The sequence below is a fragment of the Sapajus apella genome, unplaced genomic scaffold (assembly GCF_009761245.1).
Source record: "Sapajus apella isolate SASKATOON/1434 unplaced genomic scaffold, GSC_monkey_1.0 scaffold166, whole genome shotgun sequence".
Lineage (NCBI taxonomy): Eukaryota > Metazoa > Chordata > Mammalia > Primates > Cebidae > Sapajus > Sapajus apella.
The window spans coordinates 1,236,654-1,260,767 of NW_022437106.1; the positions used below are offsets into that span (position 1 = coordinate 1,236,654).

At 54.9% G+C, this 24,114-nt stretch overlaps 2 protein-coding genes across 19 annotated transcripts in view; one reads left to right on the forward strand and one right to left on the reverse strand.

Annotated features, from left to right (window-relative positions):
- SGSM3 (small G protein signaling modulator 3) overlaps positions 1–14,344 on the forward strand; it is a 36,980-nt gene extending 22,636 nt beyond the window's left edge. Inside the window, exons 2-23 of one of the 12 annotated variants that reach the window (XR_004265159.1) lie at positions 4,185–4,301; positions 4,798–4,883; positions 5,169–5,235; positions 7,521–7,729; positions 7,821–7,928; positions 8,396–8,539; positions 8,813–9,008; positions 9,234–9,379; positions 9,607–9,831; positions 10,177–10,231; positions 10,330–10,457; positions 10,567–10,722; positions 10,935–10,989; positions 11,205–11,254; positions 11,405–11,557; positions 11,758–11,828; positions 11,912–11,960; positions 12,040–12,125; positions 12,304–12,426; positions 12,537–12,597; positions 13,153–14,097; positions 14,221–14,344. Coding sequence is in view for 4 of the 12 variants with exons in the window: in XM_032267172.1 (XP_032123063.1) it covers positions 4,295–4,301; positions 4,798–4,883; positions 5,169–5,235; positions 7,521–7,729; positions 7,821–7,928; positions 8,396–8,539; positions 8,813–9,008; positions 9,234–9,379; positions 9,607–10,231; positions 10,330–10,457; positions 10,567–10,722; positions 10,935–10,989; positions 11,205–11,254; positions 11,405–11,557; positions 11,758–11,828; positions 11,912–11,960; positions 12,040–12,125; positions 12,304–12,426; positions 12,537–12,597; positions 12,760–12,837 (2,598 nt within the window). In the remaining 8 variants the exon portion in view is untranslated. Of the gene's footprint in view, positions 1–4,184; positions 4,302–4,797; positions 4,884–5,168; positions 5,236–7,520; positions 7,730–7,820; positions 7,929–8,348; positions 8,540–8,812; positions 9,009–9,233; positions 9,380–9,606; positions 10,232–10,329; positions 10,458–10,566; positions 10,723–10,934; positions 10,990–11,204; positions 11,255–11,404; positions 11,558–11,757; positions 11,829–11,911; positions 11,961–12,039; positions 12,126–12,303; positions 12,427–12,536; positions 12,598–12,759; positions 14,098–14,220 lie in introns of those variants that run through there. The other 11 variants (XR_004265156.1, XR_004265161.1, XR_004265160.1 and 8 more) reach the window with 11 other exon arrangements.
- The window catches only part of MRTFA (myocardin related transcription factor A), a 207,747-nt gene continuing 196,912 nt past the window's right edge, over positions 13,280–24,114 (reverse strand). For 4 of the 7 annotated variants that reach the window (XM_032267167.1, XM_032267166.1, XM_032267165.1 and 1 more), the window contains 6 exons: positions 23,002–23,255; positions 22,593–22,764; positions 20,567–21,601; positions 19,502–19,654; positions 19,156–19,216; positions 13,280–14,918 (listed from right to left, as the gene is read on the reverse strand). In XM_032267167.1, the coding sequence (XP_032123058.1) occupies positions 14,401–14,918; positions 19,156–19,216; positions 19,502–19,654; positions 20,567–21,601; positions 22,593–22,764; positions 23,002–23,255 (2,193 nt within the window). In that variant the 3' untranslated portion in view covers positions 13,280–14,400. The remainder of the gene's footprint in view (positions 14,919–19,155; positions 19,217–19,501; positions 19,655–20,566; positions 21,602–22,592; positions 22,765–23,001; positions 23,256–24,114) is intronic. The other 3 variants (XM_032267170.1, XM_032267171.1, XM_032267169.1) reach the window with 1 other exon arrangement.

Below are 24,114 nucleotides of genomic sequence, written 5' to 3' on the forward strand. Positions count from 1 at the left end.
GACCAACCTGGGCAACATAGAAAGACCTTGTCTCTGAAAAAATAAATAAGATAAAATATATCCAGAATCTGACCATTTCTCAGCATTCCCACCATGGCAAAGTCAACATACCTTTCACCCTGACTAATCCAACAACTTCCTCTATGTTCACCACCTCCTCTGCAAGGCAGCCAGAGTGAGCTCAAAGCCCTCCCTTGCTTTCTCAGCTCAGTGAGAATGAAGCCTAGCATCTCAGCCACACTGTGAGGCCTCGCAGCCCCCTGCTGCATGTCCTCCCACTCTTTCCTCATCACTCCCCCAGCCCCTCCGGCCTGCCTGCTGCCTTGCTGCTGTTTCAGCCTGCCCAGTGTGCTCCCAGCTTGGTGCTGCTACTCCCTGGATCTCCCTTCCCTTGGGTAGCCAGGAGCCCTCACTTCCTTTTGGTCTTTGCTCACATGTCCCTAACCCTTTTTCTTGAAGAGCTGCACCTGACCACTTGATATAAATCCCCTCTCTTCCGACACTCTCCACACCTGACCTTCCTTTCTCACAGCACTGTAGTTACCACGATCTATTTCTGTGTTTATCATCTGATTCTCTCATGTAAGGGTCAAGACTCTTTCCCCCACTGTTGCATCCCAGCCTTTAGAAGCTGCCTGGCTCTTAGTGGTACTCAGCCCCATGAGCTGAATGAGTGAGTGAGTAGGAGAGCCAAGATCAGGAAAGGGGAGTGACTCCTGAGTGGGTCTTCCCAGCCTTTTCAGGCCTCCGCAGCCAGATGTAGCTCATTTCTCTCCTACAGCAGCCTGTATGTTCTACCCACTTTTACTCTGCCCTTTCAGAACAACCAACCAAACTTCTGCGTCTGGGGCTGATGGTGATGAGGAGTCTTTCTCATGATCTCGACTGGGACATGTTATGTTGAACGTAATGGATGAATATCAGCAATTTCATATGGTTCAGCGTAATAGTTTTTGGTATACCTTACTGGAGAGGGCCCAGATATTGACAATTACTTTCTAGAAATTTTTAGGACTACTGATTGCCTGATGCTTACTGAGTACTCATATGTGTCAGGGAGTGTGTGAAAGGCCTTATTTGCATCATCTCACGTTATCCTCATAACCGCAGTAAGGCATAGGTATTATCATTACATTCTATGAAAAAGAAAACTGACACTCAAAGAAGTGAGGCAAACTTGCTCAAGGTTATAATAAGTTGGGGAGTAGCAGAGCTAGGATTGGACTGGAGAGGTCTTTACTTTTTTTTTTTTTTTTTTTTGAGACAGCATCTGGATCTGTCACCCACACTGGAGTACAGTGGTGCAGTCTTGGCTCACTGCCACCTCAACTTCCTGGGTTCAAACAATTCTCGTGTCTCAGCCTCTCGAGTAGCTGGGATTACAGGCACACACCACCATGCCCGACTAATTTTTTTGTATTTTTAGCAGAGACAGGGTTTCACCATCTTGGCAATGCTGGTCTCAGACTCCTGGCCTCAAATGATCCGCCAGCCTCTGCCTCCAAAAGTGCTGGGATTACAGGCATGAGCCACTGTGCCCAGCCTTTGAGATGCTTTTTTGTTTTTGAGATGGAATCTCGCTCTGTCATCCGAGCTGGAGTGCAGCGGCGAGATCTCGGCTCACTGCAACCTCCGCCTCCTGGGTTCAAGCGATTCTCCTGTCTCAGCTTCCCGAGTAGCTGGGACTAAAGGTGCATGCCACCATGCCCAGCTAATTTTTTTGTACTTTTTTTAGTAGAGACGGGGTTTCACCATGTTGGTCAGGATGGTCTCCATCTCTTTGTGATCAGCCTGCCTTGGCCTCCCAAAGTGCTGGGATTACACGTGTGAGCCACCACGCCCAGCCGAGATGTCTTTATTGTTAATCATGGTGCAGAGGATGAGTGCTGACCCCACTTCCTCCTAAGGCTGACATGTGGTTGTTCTGCCACAGCCATATGCCATCTCAGGGCTCCAAGCCAGCAGGAGGCGTAATAGAACACTGGGTTCCACTCCCAGGGCCATCTAGCTGGTGGCCATGTGTCCGTCATTTCCTAGGGTGGGGTTGCATGGTGTGGCAGGGCACAGTTTTGGAAGTCCATTTGGAAACTCTGTCAGTCTCTTCTAGGCTTATTTTCTCTTGTGTATGGAATAAAGGCGATGTACTTCTAAATGTGTTACAATGATTGAATGATGACATGAACTGTTTTTTAAAACTCCTGACTTGGTCTCTTTAATTTAAAAATAGGTAATCCTTTATCCAACTCATAATTCTGAGTCAAACCCTGTATCACCTATATTTTACACTGAAGGAAGACATTAAAGTTCCATTCTCTTCACACAGAACAAACCTACCAGGATGGCTGGCCTGTGGGGAAACAGATTCTGCCGCCTGGTTCTCAGCGGGCGTCTCTGGAAGCAGGAGGGAGCACCTCTCCCACTTGGGTACCAGAGTCTCTTTAATGGTCAGGAATGTTCTGCTTTGGCCTTTATCCTAAGCTTGGTTTAGTCAGCGTGTCTCTGGGGCAGGAGCAGAAGCTGAGCTGCCCATGGGAGCTACTTTTGTGCCCACACTTGTATGTCTTTAAAGAGAACTGGGATTTTCTCACAGCTCCCTTGAAGCGGTGGTTTGATTTTCCTCTTTTTTGCTGCTTTCTCACTGACCTAATTCTTCCCGATTTATCTGGAATTCTGAACACCAGAATCCCATGGCGGATAGCATGGAGAATAGGGGCTGCTATGGACCAGGATAACAATTGTCATTTCTGAACTATCATTGTCTGAAAAATGGCAAAAGTAAATTTTTTTTCACTGCCAGGTTTAGGTGAATATAATTTCAAAAACGCATACAACTTGTCTTGAAGTCTTTCAGCCACATCTCATTGTTACCTCTGTTTCCTTTCACAGAGTGAGAGCCTTTCATTGTGTAGTTAGAAGTAAAAGGTTTGGCTAGGCACAGTGGCTCATGCTTGTAATCCCAGCACTTTGGGGAGGGTGAAGCAGGCGGATCTGTTGAGCTTGGGAGTTCGAGACAAGCCTGGGAAACATGGCAAAACTCTTATCTCTAGAAGACATGCAAAAATTAGCCTGGCATGGTGGCGTGTACCTGCATTCCTAGGTACTCGGGAGGCTGAGATGGGAGGATCCCATGAGCCTAGGAGGTTGAGGCTGCAGTGAGCTGTGATTGTACCCTTGTACTCCAGCCTGGATGAAACCCTGTTTAAAAAAAAAAAAAAAAGTTAGCAGTAAGAAGACAAATAGCTGCTGGATATAGTGGCTCACACCTTTAATCCCAGCTACTTGGGGGGCTGAGGCAAGAGGATCACTTGAGCCCGGGAGTTCAAGAATGCAATGAGCTGATTTTGGTGCTGCATTCCAGCCTGAATGACAGAATGAGAACCTGTCTCATCAAAAAAAAAAAAAAAAAAAAGCCTGATTTACAAATGGACAAATGGTCAAAGGCCTGGTATATAGCCTGTAATCCCAGCAGTTTGGGAGGGCAAGGCAGGCAGATTGCTTGAACACAGGTGTTCGAAACTTGGGGGCAACATGGCGAAAACCTGTTTCTACAAAAAAATACAAAAATTAGCCAGACGTGGTGGCATGTGCTTGTAGTCCCAGCTATTTGGGAGGTTAAGGTGGAAGGATCACTTGAACCCAGAAGGCGGAGGCTGCAGTGAGCCAAGATCAAACCACTGCACTCTAGCCTGGGTGACAGAGAGAGACCCTGAGTCAAAAAACAGTAATAATAAACAAAAATAAAAATGGGCAAAGTGTGGCTTTTCCCTTCCGTTGTTAAACAATGGCTAGGGCTTCAGTTCCCACTGCCTCCAGGATAGCAAAATCAGTGTGTGGGTGGAAAGGACCCCTCTTTACAGGAGAGAGGGTGCTTTAGAATGACTTTCCTCAGGCCGGGCACCGGGGCTCACACCTGTAATCCCAGCACTTTGGGAGGCTGCAGCGGGTGGACCATAAGGTCAGGAGTTCAAGACCAGCCTGGCTGATATGATGAAACTCCATCTCTACTAAAAATACAAACATTAGCCGGGCATGGTGGTGTATACCTATATTCCCAGCTACTTGGAGGGCGGAGGTTGCTGTGAGCTGAGATCACGCCACTGCACTCCAGCCGGGGTGACAGAGCAAGACTCCGTCTCAAAAAAACAAACAAAAAGGAAAACCTTTCCTCTTTGCCCTCCTAACAGGGCAGATGATTCTGGACCAGATGAAGCCTGAGGAGCCTTCCAACTCTAAGATAGCAGGATAGGAGACTTCAAAGACTGGAGCTGCGGAAGAGTTGCTAGCCCTCAGCGCAATGTCAGGTAGAAGCAGGGGCTGGACTTGGAAAGGGGGTGTGAAGCTCTCACAGAGGAGCCAGAGGGATGGAAGCTGGCTTGTTTGTTTTCCATAAAATACCATCCAGATAGGCCGGGCACGGTGGCTCACGCCTATAATCCCAGCACTTTGGGAGGCCGAGGCGGGTGGATCACGAGGTCAAGAGATCGAGACCATCCTGGTCAACACGGTGAAACCCCGTCTCTACTAAAACTACAAAACATTAGCTGGGCATGGTGGCGCGTGCCTGTAGTCCCAGCTACTGAGGAGGTTGAGGCAGGAGAATTGCCTGAACCCAGGAGGCGGAGGTTGCGGTGAGCCGAGATCGCGCCATTGCGCTCCAGCCTGGGTAACAAGAGCGAAACTCTGTCTCAAAAAAAAAAAGAAAAAAAAAATACCATCCAGATAAGAGAGGTGGAGAAAATGTACTCCCACCTGCCTCTGCTTTTTCTTGAATGTTCTCCTGGTCCTGTTTGGTTTTAGGAAGCCATACACCTTCTGCCTGTGGCCCTTTCTCAGCCCTGACTCCGAGCATATGGCCCCAGGAGACCTTGGCCAAGTACATGCAGGTATAGCAGTTAGCCAGGCACCAGCCTGCTGCACTCCTATGCTGCCATATGAAGGGGACCCACCTCTGAGAAGAACAAGGAAAATTGTAGAAGAAGGTTGAGAAAATGCTAGAAGAAGGTTCAGAGAAGGTTGAGGTTGAGTTCCGAGAAGGATTCTGTGCCTTTGATTTGAGCTTGAAGGCTGGGTGGGATTTTAGCAGGCAACCCTGTGGGTGGCATCTTTCAGGCCTGAGGGCCCCAGCGAGGGGAACAGACAACTGACTTCATTCCTCATCCTTATTCTAGAAGGAAGAGTCAGCAGAGCAACCAGAGTTCTACTACGATGAGTTTGGTTTCCGGGTGGACAAGGAAGGTAAAATGGAGCCCTTGCATGGCATCTTGCTGCTGCTCTTTGGGGAGGATGCCACTCCCATGAGTGGAATTACACGGCACATGATGGCTAAGTTCTGATGTGTCAGTGTTCCAGATTTAAGGACAGAGTATATTTGAGGGTGATACTGTTATAAGTCTGGGAGACCTCTGCCTTTTTTGAGATAAATTTTACTGATCTTTACCTGATAATAAAAGCAACCGTGTTCATTGCAGAGAAGTTGAAAAATTCAGGCTGGACTCACGCCTGTAATCCCAGCACTTTGGGAGGCCAAGGTGGGTGGATCACTTGAGGTCAGTAGTTCAAGACCGTCCTGGCCAACATGGTGAAACCCGGTCTCTACTAAAAATAAAAAAATCAGCCAGGCGTGGTGGCAGATGCCTGTAATCCCAGCTACTCAGAAGGCTGAAGCAAGAGAATCACTTGAACCCAGGAGGCAGTGAGCCAAGATTGCGCCACTGCACTCCAGCCTGGGCAACAGAGCAAGACTGTCTCAGAAAAAGCATATTTTCAATGGCTGCATAATATCCTATTATAATGAACTTACAGTAATTGGATAACCACTTTCCTATAACTGAGTCTCTAGCCCACTTCTGTTTTTTACTGTAAGTGGATCTTTTGGTCCTGAGTGGGCTATTGGGAAGGCCATCTGCCAGGCCAGAACTGTGGCTGGGACATTTTAATTGACTGTAGCTAATCACCTTCGGGTCACTCATGTTTCCAGTTCCGACAAAAGTTTTTCTTGTTCTTCTGATTCCTAGGCAGGTATCTGCAGGTGAAAGGTTTGGGTTGAGAGACACAGGGAGCTTGCTGTGTGATGGAAATGTCTGTGTTTGTCTGGGTCACTGTTATACATGGAATTGAGATTGCTTGATGGGGACAACATTTAGACATTTGTTTATACACCAAAATGTACACCTAACATTTGCGCATTTTACTGTAAAGTCATCAAAATTGGTATCTTTGAAAGCTGGGCTGACAGATTGGCTTTCAGGTGAATAAGGACGAGGCTGCCTGTGGAGTTCACACACGGATTGCTGGGTTGCCACAGGAGAGCTTGTCCTCATTATTCAACACATAGCTCATGAACCCAACTGTGGGTGGTATACTCTCCACAGCTGCATCCCCAGGACCTGAACAAAACTGAAGGTTGTCTCGACTACATGGAGTTCTGATTCTAGTGAGGGAGGTAGGCAGCAAACCAGCATGTAGTATGCTGGGACGAGAAAAGCAGTGAAAATACTTCCAGGGAGGCTAGGCGCAGTGGCTCATTCCTGTAATCCTAGCACTTTGGGAGGCCAAGGCGGAAGGATCATGAGGTCAGGAGTTTGAGATCAGCCTGGTCAACATGCTAAAAAATCCCATCTCTTCTAAAAATACAAAAATTAGCTGGGCGTGGAGATGCGCACCTGTAGTCCCAGCCACTTGGGAGGCTGAGGCAGAAGAATTTCTTGAACCCAGGAGGTGGAGGTTGCAGTGAGCCAAGATCATGCCTGGGCAGCAAGAGCAAGACTCCATCTCAAAAAAAAAAAAAAAAAAAAAAAAATACTTCCAGGGATAGGGAAGAGGGGTAGTCACTCATACATAAGGAAGCCACAGAGGGCTTCTTGGAGATGCTACTGGAAGAGAACCCAGCAGGAAGCCAGGGAGTGGGCACAGCTGGGGAAGGAGAGGTGCAAAGGCCCTGTAGTGGCCTTTTTTGGGGAAAAACAAGGAGGACTGTGTCACTGGAGTGGAGGGAGCAACCAGAATGACATGATCTGACTTGCATTTTGGAAGGGTCACTATGGCTGTGGGGAGAACAGCCTTTGGGAGGTAAGGGGAGCAACATGGAGGCCAGTGAGAGGGCTACTGCAGCCATCCGGATGAAGAACAATGGCTTGTACAAGGGCTGTGGTCAGGGGTGGTGAGATGTAAAAGAATCCTGTGTGTTTGCTGATGGACTGAGTGTGGGGTCTGGGTGAGGGAGGAGCCAGAGGTGACTCCAAGGTTTAGGCTGAGCAGCAGGAGAATGTGTTATTTCGGTATCCGGGTAGGACTATGATAGGAGTGGCTTTGAGGAGAAAGTGAAGAGTTTTGCTCGTCATAAGGTGCATGTCAGAAAGCCATTAGCTGTAGGAATCTGGATCTAGGGGGAGCGATCTGCTTGGAGCCAAGAAGCTCAGGCCCTCTTGAAGACAGGCTTGGCTGTTTGGAGAACAGCAATGGAGCATGCTGCGTCCTTCCTCCTCTGCTCACTGCCATATCCCGCGGCTCTCTCCTGGCAGAAGGTGGTGAGCCTGGTTCTAGTCCACTGGCGAGCTCCCCTCTGATGGAGGATGCTCCGCAGAGGCTGCGGTGGCAGGCCCACCTGGAGTTTACCCATAACCACGACGTGGGGGATCTCACCTGGGACAAGATTGCAGTCTCCCTACCCCGCTCTGAGAAGCTCCGCTCCCTGGTGCTGGCTGGCATCCCACATGGCATGAGGCCACAGGTAAGATGGCCACAGGGGGTTGAGGGGGTCTTGGCCCTGTGATCAGGTGCCACGAGAAAAACTGAGTGTCCTTTTGGCTCCCTTCCTTCAGCTATGGATGCGGCTCTCTGGAGCCCTGCAGAAGAAGAAGAACTCTGAGCTGTCCTATCGCGAGATTGTGAAGAACAGCTCCAACGATGAGACCATTGCTGCCAAACAGGTGAGGCTGGTGGTGCTGTGCAGGAAGAGCTGGAGGCATCTAGGCTCACAGGAGGGAAGAGGTCTGCCTGGGGTTCTGAGAGTGTGCCCTTGTTTTGAGGGGAGACTACCCTTTCACCCACAAGTGCCTGGAGGACACTTGTTCCCTCCTGGGTCCTCTCTAGGCCATCAGTGCCGTGAAAGGTCTTGGAGATGGGGTTCCCAAGCCCGGGTCCATTTTAGGAACAGATGGGGACTCTAAATATAGACTCCAGGCCACATGTTCTCAGTCAGTCGGTCTGGCATGAAGCTCCCAGGTGGATTTGATGTCCCCTCATTAGCTGGGAGCTGACCCTGAAGGGAGGAGGGTTACCTTGTCCAGGAGCACAAGGAATCCCCATTCCTGGGGGAGAGGCCTGCCTGGGGTCTGCCTCCCTCCCAGGGTGTCACAAGGTCTTGTCGTTGTGGGTGCTGGTGGCTGCCTGACAGATCGAGAAGGACCTGCTCCGCACCATGCCCAGCAACGCCTGCTTCGCCAGCATGGGCAGCATCGGGGTGCCCCGTCTGCGCAGGGTGCTCCGGGCCCTAGCCTGGCTCTACCCAGAGATTGGCTACTGCCAGGGCACGGGCATGGTGAGCACAACCCCAGAAAAGGCAGCAGGAAGGGGGATAGGGGAGTCCCCAAGGAGATCAGGGGGGAGCTGCCCATTATTCAAGCAGAGGGACCCCCCCCCATGAGGAACATGAAACTGATACAGGCCAAGGAAACCAGCCCGAGGAAGGCCTGCATTCCAGCATGTTTGCCCCCGAGAGGTTTCTGCTAATTGTTCTCCCTAGGGTGGGGGTGCCTTTTCTAATTGGTACAAAGACCTGGGTAGAGGGCCCTTGTCCCCGTGCCCTGGCCAGGTAGCCGCCTGCCTCTTGCTGTTTCTGGAGGAGGAGGATGCCTTCTGGATGATGTGCGCCATTGTTGAGGACCTGCTCCCCGCCTCCTACTTCAGCACGACCCTGCTAGGCGTCCAGACTGACCAGCGCGTCCTGCGCCACCTCATCGTCCAGTACCTGCCTCGTCTGGACAAACTGCTCCAAGAGCATGACATCGGTAAGGGGCTCCTGCGCCACCGGCTCCCATGCTGCAGCGTGGAGGCCTCGGGTGGATGGCCAAGTGGGGATGGGACACAGTACCCTGCCCCATGGTGTTTGGTGCTCTTTTGTTCTCTGGTGTTCCCTGCCTCCCCGCCTTCCTCTTGAGCAGGGAGGACCTCACTCCAGTCCTGGGGAGGTTTCCTCCACCTCCTCCCCGGGGCTTCGGCACCTGTGTTTACAGAGCTGTCCCTGATCACGCTGCACTGGTTCCTCACGGCCTTCGCCAGCGTGGTAGACATCAAGCTGCTACTGCGAATCTGGGACCTGTTTTTCTACGAGGGCTCCCGGGTGCTGTTCCAGCTCACACTGGGCATGCTGCACCTCAAGGTGCTCCAGGGCCCTGCTGTCCCCAGAGCCCCACTTCAGGCTGAAGAGTAGGAGCCCGAGATGGGGAAGGGAGGGAGAGACCTCCCTAGGCCAGGCAAGACCAGCCCCTCTGGTCCCTGATGACCGAGCCAAGGCAACTTGGGTCCCTGAAGATGGGTTGAAGTTAGCTTAGCGGCAGGTCCCTGCAGTGACAACCTCCTCCCCCATCCTGCTCTGGCATGGCCCAGGAGGAAGAGCTGATACAGTCAGAGAACTCAGCCTCCATCTTCAACACACTCTCGGATATCCCATCGCAGATGGAGGATGTGGAGCTGCTTCTCGGGGTGGCCATGCGGCTGGCTGGCTCCCTCACCGATGTGGCCGTGGAGACCCAGCGCCGCAAGCACCTGGCCTATCTCATTGCAGACCAGGGCCAGCTGCTGGGGGCTGGTGCCCTCACCAACCTCTCTCAGGTGGCCCAGGATGGGGAGCCCCACCTGGGCCCACGGCATGCAGTGGGGAGGGGTCACCTTGAGGAAGCTCAGAGTATGAGGGCTGTGGGAAATGGACCAGCCCTTCCTGTTCTGCCCCCCGAGCCTGGCACCAGGGGCCCAGTCAGACCACAGCTGTGGGGTGACCCAGTCCTCCTTGGGCTTTGTGTGTCTCGGGTTCTGCCCCTGGTTTGGGAAGAGGGCATTCCTTTCTCAACTGTCGGAGCCGGCCTCAGGCCATTTCAGATGAGAGAGCATAAGCGGAGGGTGGTGGGTTCTCTTCCGCCCAGGGGCCCGGGCCGCCCTGACTCACTCCCCGTGGTGCAGGTTGTTCGCCGCAGGACCCAGCGGAGAAAGTCCACCATCACTGCCCTGCTCTTCGGTGAGAGTCCTGCGGGTGCCAGCAGTGTGAGCATGCAGGCATCTGTCCTCACACACCTGGGGTGGGCCGTGGTCACCGTTGCTGTCTGGGCCTCCTAGGGGAGGATGACCTGGAGGCGCTCAAGGCCAAGAACATCAAGCAGACGGAACTGGTAGCCGACCTCCGGGAAGCCATCCTGCGCGTGGCCCACCACTTCCAGTGCACAGACCCCAAAAATTGCAACGTGGTGAGTCACCAGTACCCTGGGCCGGTACCAAACTCGGCCCTAACTCCTCCAACCCCCTTGGTGGTGCTGAGGCTTCTCCCGCTTCAGGGGCCTGTGTTCACTGTGGCAGGAGCTGACCCCAGACTACAGCATGGAGAGCCACCAGCGGGACCATGAGAACTACGTGGCGTGTTCACGCAGCCACCGGCGCCGAGCCAAGGCCCTGCTGGACTTTGAGCGGCATGACGACGACGAGCTGGGCTTCCGCAAGAATGACATCATCACAGTGCGTGGGGGCGAGGGACTGCCAGGTCCTCAGGCTAGGGCTGGTTCCCCAGCCTCCCTCCAAGCCCCATCCCTCCCTTTCCTTGCCAAGAGCTTCTCTTCTGAACACGTGGGGGTCTTGGCCTGGCCTAGTTGCTGAGGAGTCGTATTGATGGTGCAGGAGGTGCTGGCCCCTGGCACCCAGCTTTGGTTCCTGTTTTTCCTCCTGTGCAGATCGTGTCTCAGAAGGACGAGCACTGCTGGGTAGGGGAGCTGAACGGCCTGCGAGGTGGGGCCTTGGTCTGCTCTTGAGCTGGGAGAGGGAGGAAGGGTGGGCACAGAAGACAAAGACCTGGGGTAGCCATTCTCCTCCATACCCCTGGTCTGGCTTGAGGTTTCCCGAGGCAGCTGGGCTGGTGGCCTGCCTGCAGGCTGTGTTTGTCCTGTCCTCAGCCATCGGGGCAGCAACCTGGCTGTGCCTCACAGGGCTTGTTTTTCCTGCAGGCTGGTTTCCAGCCAAGTTCGTGGAAGTCCTGGATGAGCGCAGCAAAGAGGTAAGGGAAGGCTGGGCAGGGCTGGCGCCTTCCTAGTCAGGCTGGCCTGTGTCCCCAGGGAGTCCTGGCTTGTAGCATGGCACAGAGGACGGGAAGGTGCCTGGCTGCAGGCGTCAGGCATGGCTTTCTCACACCCATCACTCTTATTAGTACTCCATCGCGGGGGACGACTCAGTGACTGAGGGGGTCACAGACCTTGTGCGAGGGACCCTTTGCCCAGCCCTTAAGGCCCTGTTTGAACATGGACTGAAGAAGCCATCCCTGCTTGGGGGTGCCTGCCACCCCTGGCTGTTTATCGAGGAGGTAAGTCAGTGGCTGGGCCCATGTTTCCCACCCTGCACCACCCCTGCTGTGCCCCCTAGCACCCATCTTAGGCTCTTCCTGCCCCTGAGCCCCACCAAGAGGATGGGAAGAGCTGGCAGGGTGGTGACAGATACCTAGCCCCAGGGCTTTGAGCCAGCATCTTCCTGTCCCTGCACTCACACCGTGTGTTGTCCTCACAGGCTGCAGGCCGGGAGGTCGAGAGAGACTTTGCCTCTGTGTATTCCCGCCTGGTTCTCTGTAAGACCTTCAGGTAAATGGGCCTGGGGTCGCCTGTGGTGGGAGAATGAGGCCTGACCCAGCCCCGGCACCCCAGGAGCTTTGGTGCCCCCTCAGGTTGGACGAAGATGGCAAGGTCCTGACCCCGGAGGAGCTGCTCTACCGGGTAAGGGGAGCCTCCTCTGCCAGACCCTAGAGACCTCTCTGGGGTTAGCCCGAGTGACAGCTGCCTGTGCTGTCCCCAGGCTGTGCAGTCTGTGAACGTGACCCACGATGCAGTGCACGCACAAATGGATGTGAAGCTCCGCTCACTGATCTGCGTGGGGCTCAAGTGAGTGTGGAAAAGGGGTTGGAGAAGAGCCCTGGAGTGGTGGGGGGAGGGTGGCGCCCAGGTCCTTCCCTGAAGAGGGTGGTCTGGGAGCTGAGGGACAGGTCAGAGGCCCCCACTATGGCTGTAGCCAGAAGGGCCTGGAGCTGCCCCTGCTTCCCACTCCTGGCCGTGTCCCTAGTGAGCAGGTGCTGCACCTGTGGCTGGAGGTGCTCTGCTCCAGCCTGCCCACAGTGGAGAAGTGGTACCAGCCCTGGTCCTTCCTGCGCAGCCCGGGCTGGGTCCAGATCAAGTGTGAGCTCCGGTGAGGACCTAGCTGGGCCTCTGGGCCAGGCCTGGGGTTGGGGATGGAGGTGGGGTAGGAAGGGCTGGCTGGGGTGACAGGAGCCTCACTGCCCCACTCCTCACCTCTAGAGTCCTCTGCTGCTTTGCCTTCAGCCTCTCCCAGGACTGGGAGCTCCCTGCAAAGAGAGAGGTGGGTGGTGTGGGCCTCATAGGGCCTGCACTGATGGAGGTGCCCAAACAGGTCTTGGGGTGGCCAAGGTGGGGACCCAGAGTGCTGGTGCCAGTGATTAGGAACCACCCTGGCCCCGGCCATGCCCAAGGCCTGTGAGGTGAGAAGCTGCCCTGTTTGCAGGCGCAGCAGCCCCTGAAGGAGGGCGTCCGAGACATGCTGGTGAAGCACCACCTCTTCAGCTGGGATGTGGATGGGTGACCCCTTCCTCCTCACCCTGGCCAGCCTTGGGCCTGCGGTGGCCCAGGCTGCAGGGTCTGGGGAAGAGGTGTTCCAGAGCCCTGCCCAGGGCCCCGGGATTTCAGGCTGCACCCCCCCTCCAGTTTTCCCAGCACATCCCAGGTGGTGGGAGCAGAGGGTGCCCTGCCCCCCCAGGGTCCTTAGGGCCCAAACCACAGTTTGTACCAAAAACCTTTGAGGAGGTGGGGAGCCACATCTTTGCTCAGGAAGAGGGAAGGGGGTGGGGATGAGCTAATAGGCTCCTGGACTCTGGTTTATAAATAAACTGTCTTTGAGAAAGTACTGGCTGGCTTCAGATCCAAGGTCTGGCACTGCCTGGCCGCTCAGATGTGGGACACAACAGGCCCAGGACCCAGCTATGCCACCCACCCCTTCTATGGACTGAATAAGTTGGACTGTCAGGCCTGTGTTTTTGTTTTTATTTTAAAAAGTTCACACACCTTCCCCGTGTTTGTTCCAGCACTGGTTTTGGTGACTCCATCCCTACTCCCCTACGAGTCAGGCCAGAATGCAAAGCCAGTGGCCCCAGGGCAGGTCGCCACAACGCCACCTCTCAGCCCCACAGCGGGGTGAAGCTGGGCCCAAATCCCCTCCTGTCCCAGGGCCACATTGGCTACAGTGAGGCGGTGGGGACGGAATGTGAGTGGGTAGAGAGCTCCTGGCAGGAAGGCCAGGAAGCACCTCTGCCCTCGTGGCACTGATAAAGAGCCAGAAAGCAGGGCAGGTGGGGCACAGACTGGCAGGGTGTCTACATGTCAACCACACGTGATGGGTAGGCCTGGGTAGCTGCATGCCAGGCTGGGCACCAGCCTGGCACACAGCTGAAGGGTAACCCTGCATCCAGCCTCCAGGAGCTATGGCCTTCCAGGCCCTTTTGTGAAAGTAGGATGGGAGAGAGTGGCACCCATCTCCTTCCCCCCAAAAATATGTCTATATGTATGTCGATATATAATAGAGGTATATACACTTGTACAGAAAATTTTTGCCACCAACCACTAAATGGTTACATTACACCAAGACACTAAAATGGCTGGGAGCCCTGGGACCCTGGGGTTGGCAGACATCGGGAATGGGGGTGGGTAGCAGCCCAGGCTAATTTCTCCCTTCAGAGCAAAGCGGGGAAGAGAAAGGAAGGAGATTCACCCCTTGACCTGTCTCAGCCCTGGGCCAGAAGAGAAGCATCCTGGCTGGGCTTTACCTACCTTAGCCAAATTGTAGCCAGTGAGTGCCCCCTGACCTCAAAAAAGGAGGTCAAGCTGAAATGGCCCTGGCCCTGACCAGGTGTCCAAGACCCCAGCGTGAGAACCAGGGCTGCTTCTTGACAGCTGCTTTCCTCTGCCCTAGGTAGGCCTGAACCAGGAGTAGGGGCTTCTCTGTTCCAGTCTCCCAGGGAAGGGAAAAAGCAGGGGCTGTGATTGTCAAGACTCACAACCATGTGGAGAGGCCCAATCACGCAGGAGAGCCACGCACTGGAGTACCCTGACTCCCCAGCCCCTTCCCCACCCCCAGTCTCAAGTCAGAGAGCTACAAGCAGGAATCCCAGTGCAGCTGTAAATCATGGCCATCGAGGAAGTCTGTGGAGAAGAGGCTGGGGGCGGTGGTGCTGAGGGGGGCCAGGCTCAGCACGGGACCACCCGATGACAGCTCCAGCCAGTCCATGCTGTCCAAGTGGCCATCAGCCAGGTCCAGGCCCATGCTGCTGCTGGGCTCAGGGGCAAAGTGCAATTCTGAGGTGTCCATGGGTGATGGGGGGTGGTCCAGGATGGCAGTGCTGCTCAGCATCTGGCTATGGAGGTCATCAATGAGGGAAAGGGGCTCTGGCCCCTCATGCCCACTGGTCAGCAGGGGCAGCCCTGTGCTGCTCTCCAAGAAGTCCTCCAGACGCCCAGGGAGGGAGGGTGAGGCCGGTGGTGGTGGGGCAGCCTGGGGGAGCTCAGCAGAGGGTGATGGCTGTGCTGCCAGTGGGGACCCACAGACTGTGGTTGGGGATGGCTTCTCCTTCCCTGGCAGGGATGGTGGCTCCTTGAAATCTGCTGAAATTTCTGCCAATCAAGACACAGTAAATGGGTATCAGAAACCAAGCCTGTATATCTACGTGCAAAAGAATGAAGGTGGACCCCAACTTCACATCATTTATAAAAATAAAACAGATTAAAGACTTAAAATGTAAGAGCCAAGACTATAAAGCTTTTAAAGAAGTGATATGCAGAATACACAGAGAACTTTTAAAACTCAACAACAAAAAAAAACTTGATTCAAGAATGGGCAAAGGATTTGAACAGACATTTTTCCAAAGATGACACACAAATAGCCAACACCACGTAAGAGCTCAGTATCGCGAGTCATGAGGGCGAATACAGTGAGATACACCTCAAACCCACTGGAGCAGCTACTATAATTTGAGAGTCTCCCTCTGTCACCAGGAGCGAGGCTGGAGTACAGTGGTGTGATCTAGGCTCACTGCAACCTCCGCCTCCCAGGTTTTCAAGCAATTTTCCTGCCTCCTCCTCCAGAGTAACTGGGACTATAGGCACGTGCCACCACCCCCAGCTAATTTGTATATTTTAGTAGAGATGGGGTTTCACCATGTTAGCAAGGATGGTCTTGATCTCTTGACCTCATGATCTGCCCCTCAGCCTCCCAAAGTGCTGGGATTATAGGCGTGAGCCACTGTGCCCGGCAAAATTAAATTTTTAAGAGTGTTGGTGAGGATACGGAGAAACTGGATCTCTTGTACCCTGTGACAGAAATGCAGAATGGTACAGCTGCTATGAAAAACAGTATTTTGAGGTTCCTCAAAAACTTAATAGGATTACCATAAGATCTAGCAATTCTTACACAGGTGTTGATAACAGCATTATTCACAGTAGTAACAATGTGGAAGCAACCCGTGTCCATCAATTCATGAAGGAATTGAGAACACTATGCTTAGTGAAATAACCTGTCACAAAAGACAAGTAACTTGGCCAGGTGTGGTGGCTCACGCCTGTAATCCCAGCACTTTGGGAAACCAAGATGGATGGATCCTGAGGTCAGGAGTTCAAGACTAGCCTGGCCAACATGCTGAAACCCCATCTCTACTAAAAATACAAACATCAGCCAGGTGTGGTGGTGTGCCTGTCATCCCAGCTACTTGGGAGGCTACGGCAGGAGAATCCCTTGACCCTGGGAGGCAGAGGTTGCAGTGAGCCGAGATCACGCCACTGCACTCCAACCTGGGGGACAGAGTAAAACTGTGGCTCAAAACAACAACAAAATGGTTACGATGGGCTGGGCACAGTGGCTCACACCTGTCATGCCAGCACTTTGGGAGGCCGGGATAGGCAGACTGGCTTCAAGCCAGGAGTTTGAGACCAGCCTGGGAAACAAGGCAAGACCCCATCTTTACCCACCCCCCGACAAAAAAAAAAAAAAAAGTAAATTTTAGGTGTATTTTACCAAATTTTAAAAAAGTCAAAAAAAAGGTTCAAAGGACTCAGCCATTCTCCAATAGAAAATATACAAATAAGGTTAGGCAGCACATGAAAGGATGCTCCACATCACTAATGACAGAAATGCAAACTGTAAGACACCACTTCACACACATTAGGATGGCTTGTATCAAAAAATTGACAAGTAGTGCTGGTGAGGAGGTGGAACCCTTGTGCCTTGCTGGTCTGAATGTAAAATGTTACAGCCATAGTGGAAACAGTTCGGAGATTTCAAAAAGTTAAACACAGAAATTACCATACGACCCAGCAATTCAGCCCTAGGTTTATGCCCGGAAGAACTAAAAGCAGGGTCTCGGACACCTGCACACCCACATTCACAGCAGCACCGTTCACAACACTTAAGAGGGTGGGAACAACCCAGGTGTCCAGCCACAGATGAATGGATAAAGAAAAAGTGGTCTATCCACACCACGGGATATGACTCAGCCTTTAAAAAAAAGAGAAGCTCTGACATGCTGCAACACAGATGGACCTTGAGGACATTACACTGAGTGAAATAAGCCAGACACAGGGCAAACTGCAATTCCACTTCTGTGAGGTCCCTACAACAGGCAAGTTTGTAGAAAGTGGGATGGGGAATGCCAGGGGCTGGAGTGGAGAGTTACTGTCTGGATAGTTTCCCTATGGGGTGAGGTAGAAATTCTAGAGTGGATCGGGGTGATAGTTGCACAACACTGTGAATGGACACTTGAAAAATGGTTAGAATGGCAAATTTTGTAATTTCACCACAACTAAAAAAATAATTATGCAGAAACCAGGCCTGCTCCCCAACCCTGCAGGTTCCGGCCCCTCCTGTCCCGGCAGAATGCATTCTCTGCCCTGTGGCTGCTCTCAACAGGCAAGGAGGTCACTGCCTGCCCAGCCGCCCCACCTGCCCAGACCTCTCTCCTCAAACACCTGCTTCTGGCATCACTGCCACCTCTTGGTCCACTTCTCAGTGTCCCTTTAGGGGCAGGCAGCACCCACACTCACCATCTCCCTTTCTCTGCCACTGCTTAAAAGCTAGAGTTCAAGGCCTCTTCTCTTTTCCTTCTTGAACAATCTCTTCTCTGGGGTAGCTGCTTCCTTCCCTTGGAACCTCCCAAAGCCTCTCTCCTGAGTGCCCAGCCCAGTGTCCTCACAGTGGTACCACCTGCAGTAGTGCCCCCAGGACCCGGAAATTCTCCCTATGGCTTGAGAATTGCTGACCTCACAGGAACACCAGTGACTGAGCTCGTCTGACATTGAAATAAAATTAAATAAAATTCCTACATCAAGTCCACCCTGGCAGAGCTGTGGTTCCAGGCTGAGCTCCTGCTTTGCCTGCACCCCCGAGTCCCTCCTCCTGGAGCCAGTAACACTAGGAGACAAGTCCACGCTCGGTGCCCAGCATCAGTACCACATGCCCAGCCTTCTTGCCTTCTGCCGCCAGTAAGGTCCCCGAGCTCCTCCTGAGGGCCATCTCCAGGTCCTCTGGGATCTCCCACTACAGCTGGGTCCCCTCACACAGATGTGCACCATCTCCTGCCAGCACCTGCCCTACCTCCTTCCTCCTTCCTCCCCTCTGCAGGGAAACCTCCCAGAGAGCTCTCCATGGCCACCCCAACCCTGCTCTCAGGCCTCTCACGACTTGCTTGTGTACCCATGACGCCTGCTTCCATGACCAGGCTTCAATCCTCAGGTCCCTTGGCTGCAGCTGGCTTCCAGGACACCGTGCCCTGCCACTGCTTGTCCTCCCAACCCCCAAGGCTGGGCTCAGCCCCGACCTCTGCTCCTCCACCTCACGCTCTGGGCTGCCTCCTGGCTCCGACTGCCAATCTAGATGCCACTACACCCCAACTCCTACTTCCGGCCCTGACCTCTCTCACAAATGCCACTTGATGTCAACTGTCCCTGTGAACCCTCCACTCGGGCTCATGACAAATCCCATCAGGCTGCACAATGTGGTCCCACATGTGCCACCTCCCCCCTCGGCTCACCCCACCAATGGCTGCTTCACCCTGGCCCTCCAAGCCACAGCCCTTGGGGTCATTCTTGGCTGTTCCTTCCCTCTCCCCTCATCTCATCCATAAGGACACCAACCCGGCTCTCCAAATGGGGCCGACTCCAGCCACTCCTCTGCCTGCCACTGCTGCCTGCTGGGCCACAGCCCTGCTCTCCAGCTGCCCCCAACCCGGGGTTCCTTGCTTCTGCCCTTGTGCAGCTACTGTCGCTACAGCAGCTGGAAGGTTCCTAGGTCCTCCATCAGACCAGGCCACTCTGCTCAAGGCTGTGCGATGGCTTTCCACACAGTCCAGCCAAAGCCACCCTGCCCTGGTGCCCAGGAAGCCCACGTGATCTGGCCACAAAGTCCTTCTTCCTCTTCTCTCAACTCCACTCCAACTCGACAGGCGATCCCGAGGCCACACAGATGCACACAGCTGCTCCTGCTCACAGGAGGCATCCTGGACCTTCCCTGCCAGGCTCCCCAGACCTCTTTCCCTCCCCTCCATTTCTCCTAAGGCTCCTCTTGGATCTTCCATATGACCTGCTTATTTATATATTTGTTGTCAGCTCCACAAGGGCAAATGTCTCTTCTGTTCATGGGCAGGCGAGGGCCTTGGGGCAGTGCTCCCAGCTGAAGGACGGCACCTTCCCTGGTCCTTTCACCCAGGCCTTGGAGACAGGAGGGCTTGTAGCCACTGCTGCATCCAGTGCCTGCCCGAGACTGGTCACGCATGAAGCATTCGATAAAAACCAACCAACCCAGGGCTAGAGACACCTATGAAGAGAGGAGGCTGTCAGGGAGACAGCAGGGACCCGGGGTTACCTCCACTCTGAATGAGAATGTCGAACAGGTCATCCATCTGCTGGCTTGAGGAACCATTTTCCTGTGGGACCAAGGGGAAAAAAAGATAAAAATCTTGAATGGGAGCTCCCAGCCTGGCCTAGGAAAGAGGCCCTCCCTCTGCCCCAGAATGGATAGCCAAATCCATAGCACCCACGGGCGTGCCCAGACGCCTGGTGCCCGTTCCCTAACGGTCCACTCCCCAAGGCCTCTCTGACCCTGAAGCCAGGCTTTGCCTGGCCCGTTCCTTCGGGTGGGGCTGTAGAAGCCTCAGCCCAGCGGCTTAGGGCAGCTGCCCACATGGCCAGACCCTGCCCACCTCCCTCACCTGCTGCTTGGGCTGCTGGCTCATGGCTTCCTCATAGCCAGGTGGTTCCTTCTTCAGCAGAGAAGTGGGGGTCCCAAAGAGGGGCTGCAGTGGGTGCTCCAGGTCCATCTGGGCGGAGGGGGCAAGCGCTGGAGAGTCAGGCTGGGATGAGGGCTGGACAGGAGAGCAGGGAGAGGACTAGTGGCCAGAGGGCTCAGGGTGCAGACCTGCCTTGTAGGGGGCGGGGTTCAGGGACAGGGCCAGGGCCTCTCACACTCCAGGAGGGCAGATGGGAGGCACTGGCTTTTAGGGAGCTTTCGTTAAAAGCCACTGGGGAAGAAGGAATACAGTCTGAGGGGCCCTCAACCCTGCAGGGGTGCCTGGCTCCTTGAGGTTTGGGAGAGGTCTCTGGGCTGGTTACCCCCGAGATTTCTACAGCTTCTTTCTCTGCTTGGGGCTGCTCAGGGACCCGTCTCCTATCCTGAGGTACCTGTTCCTGTCACTGTCTCTTCTAACCCCAGGTTCTGCAGGACCGTAAGGCTACATAAAACCTCAAGGCAGCCCTACCTGTGGTCTGGGCTGGGAGAGGGTCTGCTGGGGGAGCTTTCCGTTGCCAACACCTTGGTGGGGACAGCTGGCCTGAGGGGAGGACCCTGAGCTAGATCCTGGCCAGACAGAAGGCCCCACAGCCTCTCTCCAGGGCAAGCCATCTCTGATCTTGGGAGTGGCCACTCCCCACAGAGCAGCGCTAGGGCAGGCCCAGCCTGGGTGTGGCTGTTCAGGAGTCCTGCTGCTGAGGTACAGAAATGTTCTAGTCTCAACCGCCAGAGAGGTGGGGAGCTCCCCACAGCGGCTCTGCCTGATGGTGAGGGGTGTCTGAGGCAGGTTCCTGAACTTTCCTAAGTCTCAGTGGCCCCCTGGTGAGATGGGGATGATGACCCCTCATTTCAGAGGGTCGAAAGGAAGATTAAATAAAGCAAACACAAAATGTTCAGCACGAGAGGGCGCCTGGCCCAAGAGGGCTGCAGTGAGAGTCTCTTCCCACCCTCCTCTGGGCCCTGCCCAGTTCCTCCCATACCCAGGTACCTGCTGGGGGCTCCCACTGGACAGGCCAGGGCTGTCTGCATTCTTATTGGTCACGGTGAGGACAAGGTGGGTCCCTGTGGAGTCAGTGATGAGGGTGGGAGGTGCAACTCCCTTGATGAGGCCGGGGCCCTGAGGGCCCAGAAGCAGCTGGGGGGCGGGGACCGGCTCGGGCTCAGGCTGCACGGCTTCCTGCTTCACCACCACGGACAGGGGCCCTGGGGCCGCAGCACAGGGGTCTATGTGGTTGGTGGTTGGGGCGGCCAGGCTGGGGCTGAATGGCTGAGCCGGGCCCAGGGGCTGTCGGCTCAGCTGGCAGCTGGAGAAGCTATTCTCCTGCTTCACTGGGGCACCGAGAGAGGCAGGGGCTGGGGTAAGGGTGGGGGCAGGGGTGAGGGCGGGCTGTTGGGCTCGCTTCTCCTGCTCCAGCTGCAGCCTGAGCCGCTCCACCAGCCTTTGCTTCTGCCGGAGCATGCGTGTCAGCTCCTCAATCTGCTTGTCCTTCTCCTGTAGCATCTGGTCCTTGTCTCGTCCCTCCAGCTCTGCCCGCCCCCCAGGGCTCAGGCAACAGGATGCAGCCTGGGGGCCCTCCTCCTTCACGAGGATCTGCAGTGGCGAGGCCTGCAGGGTCAGCTGCGTCAGGGGTGACGTCACCATCTCACCAAAGGTGTCCCCCGGGGTGGAGTTCTCATCGCCTGTGCTGAGCAGTGAGCGTTCCGAGGGGGTGGGAGACACGGGGGGTGTGGAACCCGTGCTACCAAATTTCACCACTCCATTGCTGGTCACCGTGGCCACCACCACCTCAGTTGGGGCCAGGCCTGCTGCCACCAGGGCTGGTCCCGTGCTCAGCCGGGCTGCTGGGAAGGCTACCACCACCTCACCAGCCTTGGGCAAGATAGAGGTGGTGGCAGGGGCCTTGGGGGCTCCTGGGACAGGGCTGATTTGGTCTTGGTAGGCTCGAAGGCGCTCAATCAGCTCAGTTTTCGTGCCTGAAACGGGCAGCGATCGCAACTTCAGCTCCTGCTTCAGCTCTGCCACCTGCAAAGGAGTCCCGAGTCAGGGGGGCCAGGGGTGGCTGGACAGAGGGCACAGGGTCCAGGCAGAAGGGCAGTCCGGGCCACTTCAGATGCATCAACTTACCTAATCCTCCCACAGCCTGGAGGGTGCGATGCCCCCACCCAAGCCAACAGCGTCCTCCCTTTCATTGCTCTCACTCTAGCAGGGGCCTGGTTAAAATGCTCCCCACCTATGCAGGCATTGGGGGCTGGCATGTGGTGCCCACAGCTGTCCCCAGCCCCCAGCGTGGTGCCTGGGCTCAACAAATACTGAACAGACTGAATTTTGCAGAAGAGAAAACAGCTGATGAAAGTAGAGTTGTTCAGAGGACAAGTGCTCAAGGAAGCTCGGTCCAGTCCATCTTCTGATGGGGCAGAGAAAACAGGCAGGGCACTGGGTGTGACCCACTCCTCTCCAAGGTCCTAGGACGAAGCTAAGTCTGTGACCCTGATCATGGGTCACTCTCTTCCCAGGCAGACACTGCACCTGAATGGCCGAGTAAGCTCTGCATTAACCGGCAAAGGAGATAATGTGGGCGTGGTTGCTATGGGACAGCCCTGTCTACACTGACCAGGTCTGCAACTGTGGACAAACTCCTCCTCCCGTCAGTGCCTCAGCCTAACCATCCTCAAAGGGGCACCAATCCCCACTTCTCACACTGTATGCACCACACAAGTTGAGGAAGCTAAGAGACACACAACGGCCTGGACAGATGCTGGCTGTGCTGCCAACAACAGGAACCACCATGAGGAAGCTAGTGTCACCATGACCATGCCAGGCAGCCTCGGAGCTGTGTCCAAGGTGCCCCTGTCTGGTGGAGACCAGAGCGAGGTGCCCTGCTCTGCCTTCTCTGATGGTGGGTCCTGGGCTGGCTGCTTTCCCTGCCTAAAACCCAGCACCAGACAGCCCCTGTTGGGAAGGGCCAGACCAGCACTGGCTCAAGTTTTCCAGTGGGAGGGAAGCGGCCGTGTACCTTCATGTCGTCCAGGTTGGCTGGCAGGGCTCCTGGCTTGCCAGTCAGCGTGGTGCTGTTCTGACGTGCCAGCCCACAGGGCCCAGGGGCACCTGAGCTGGAGCTGCTGTTGGCAGTGGAGAGGCTGCGCACTGCAGGGGGCCCACTGGTTCCCAGGGCCTCCCCTGCTGACCTGAGAAGAAAAAGCAGAAATGAGCACCAATCCAGCATCACCTTGGCCTCTGCAGGTGGCAGCCCAAGCCTGGGATGCAGGGTTGGGTACAGATGGGTGGTCCTGCCTGCAGACCACTCTGTAGCATCCAGACCAGAGGGTCCTTATAGATGTGGGGTTCACCCCCACCAGACCCGGTACCTGACTGGCTCAGGGCGGCTTGGGGATGGGGGCGGGCAGTGACGAGCAGGTGCCTACTTTGGTGGGGCAGGCAGGATGGCCTGGTAGTTGTGCTGCTGCTGCTGTTGCTGGTTGAGGATCTGCAGCTGCAGGAAGAGCTGCTGCTGCTGCAGGATCTTGGCATAGGAAGAGTCCATGGGTGGTGCCCCCCTGTCCTGCTTCTGGTCTGGGGGGATGTACTGGTGGTACTTGAGCTTCTTCACCTTTGGCTTCAGCTCCTTGGCCTTCTTGCTGCGCTGTGACTTCTCACTAGCAGACTTGGGTTGGCTTTGCTGAGGGCACAGGAGACAGGGCGCCATCAGGGGCCGCCTCGGGTTTCTCAGGGTGAGGCTGGCAGCTCTCCCCATGCCTGTGTGGCTTCCAAGAAGACACTCCCCTCCATCCACACTTTGTCCATTTCCACTCTTCCCTGTGGGACTATATACTCCACCAAAAACAGAAACATGCCCAGAAAGGTGCCAGGAAAGGGGCTGGACTGAGAGGAGAGGGGCTGTGCCTGGCTCCTGGCTTAAAAGAGCTTCTAGCTTGGAGGGTAAATCAACCAAATGTTCAAGCACAGACATCACCATGACCACAAGCAGAGTGCACACAAAGAGGTAAAACCCAGCTGGTGGATGGCGCTCGGGCTGCACCAGACCAGGCACTTCACAAAGACTGAGTCATGCCAGCCTCTCAAGAATGCTGCCTGCTCTTCTCATGCTGCTTTTGGGGCTGGAGGGAATCTTGCCAGGTAGGATCTGTTGTGTCTACTCGAAAATGGTGAACAAGCTCAGAGAAGTCACTTGCCCAAAGTCACAATGTCATCTTGTTCTTGTTCTAACCCAGAACTCCAAAAGCTTCTATTCATGCCCCAAAGACCTCCAGCTGGCACAGCTTCTGGGCCAGGAGAGTCAGAAGACCCAAACTGACCAAGAAGGGCCAGGAGGTGTGTGGGAGGCCTGTTCTTGGAGCAAGGAAGGGCGCAGTTGGACAAGGTGAGTTAGCCAGGGAGTGCCGGAGAGAGACCGTGGACAGCCAAGAAGTTCTGAGCAGAGAACAGCAGACAGAAATGTACAAGGCCGGATGGAGGAACAGGTGGCTTCTAGACATCCTGGCAATGAGGACCGAAAGGAAAGTTGGGCAGGTGACCCA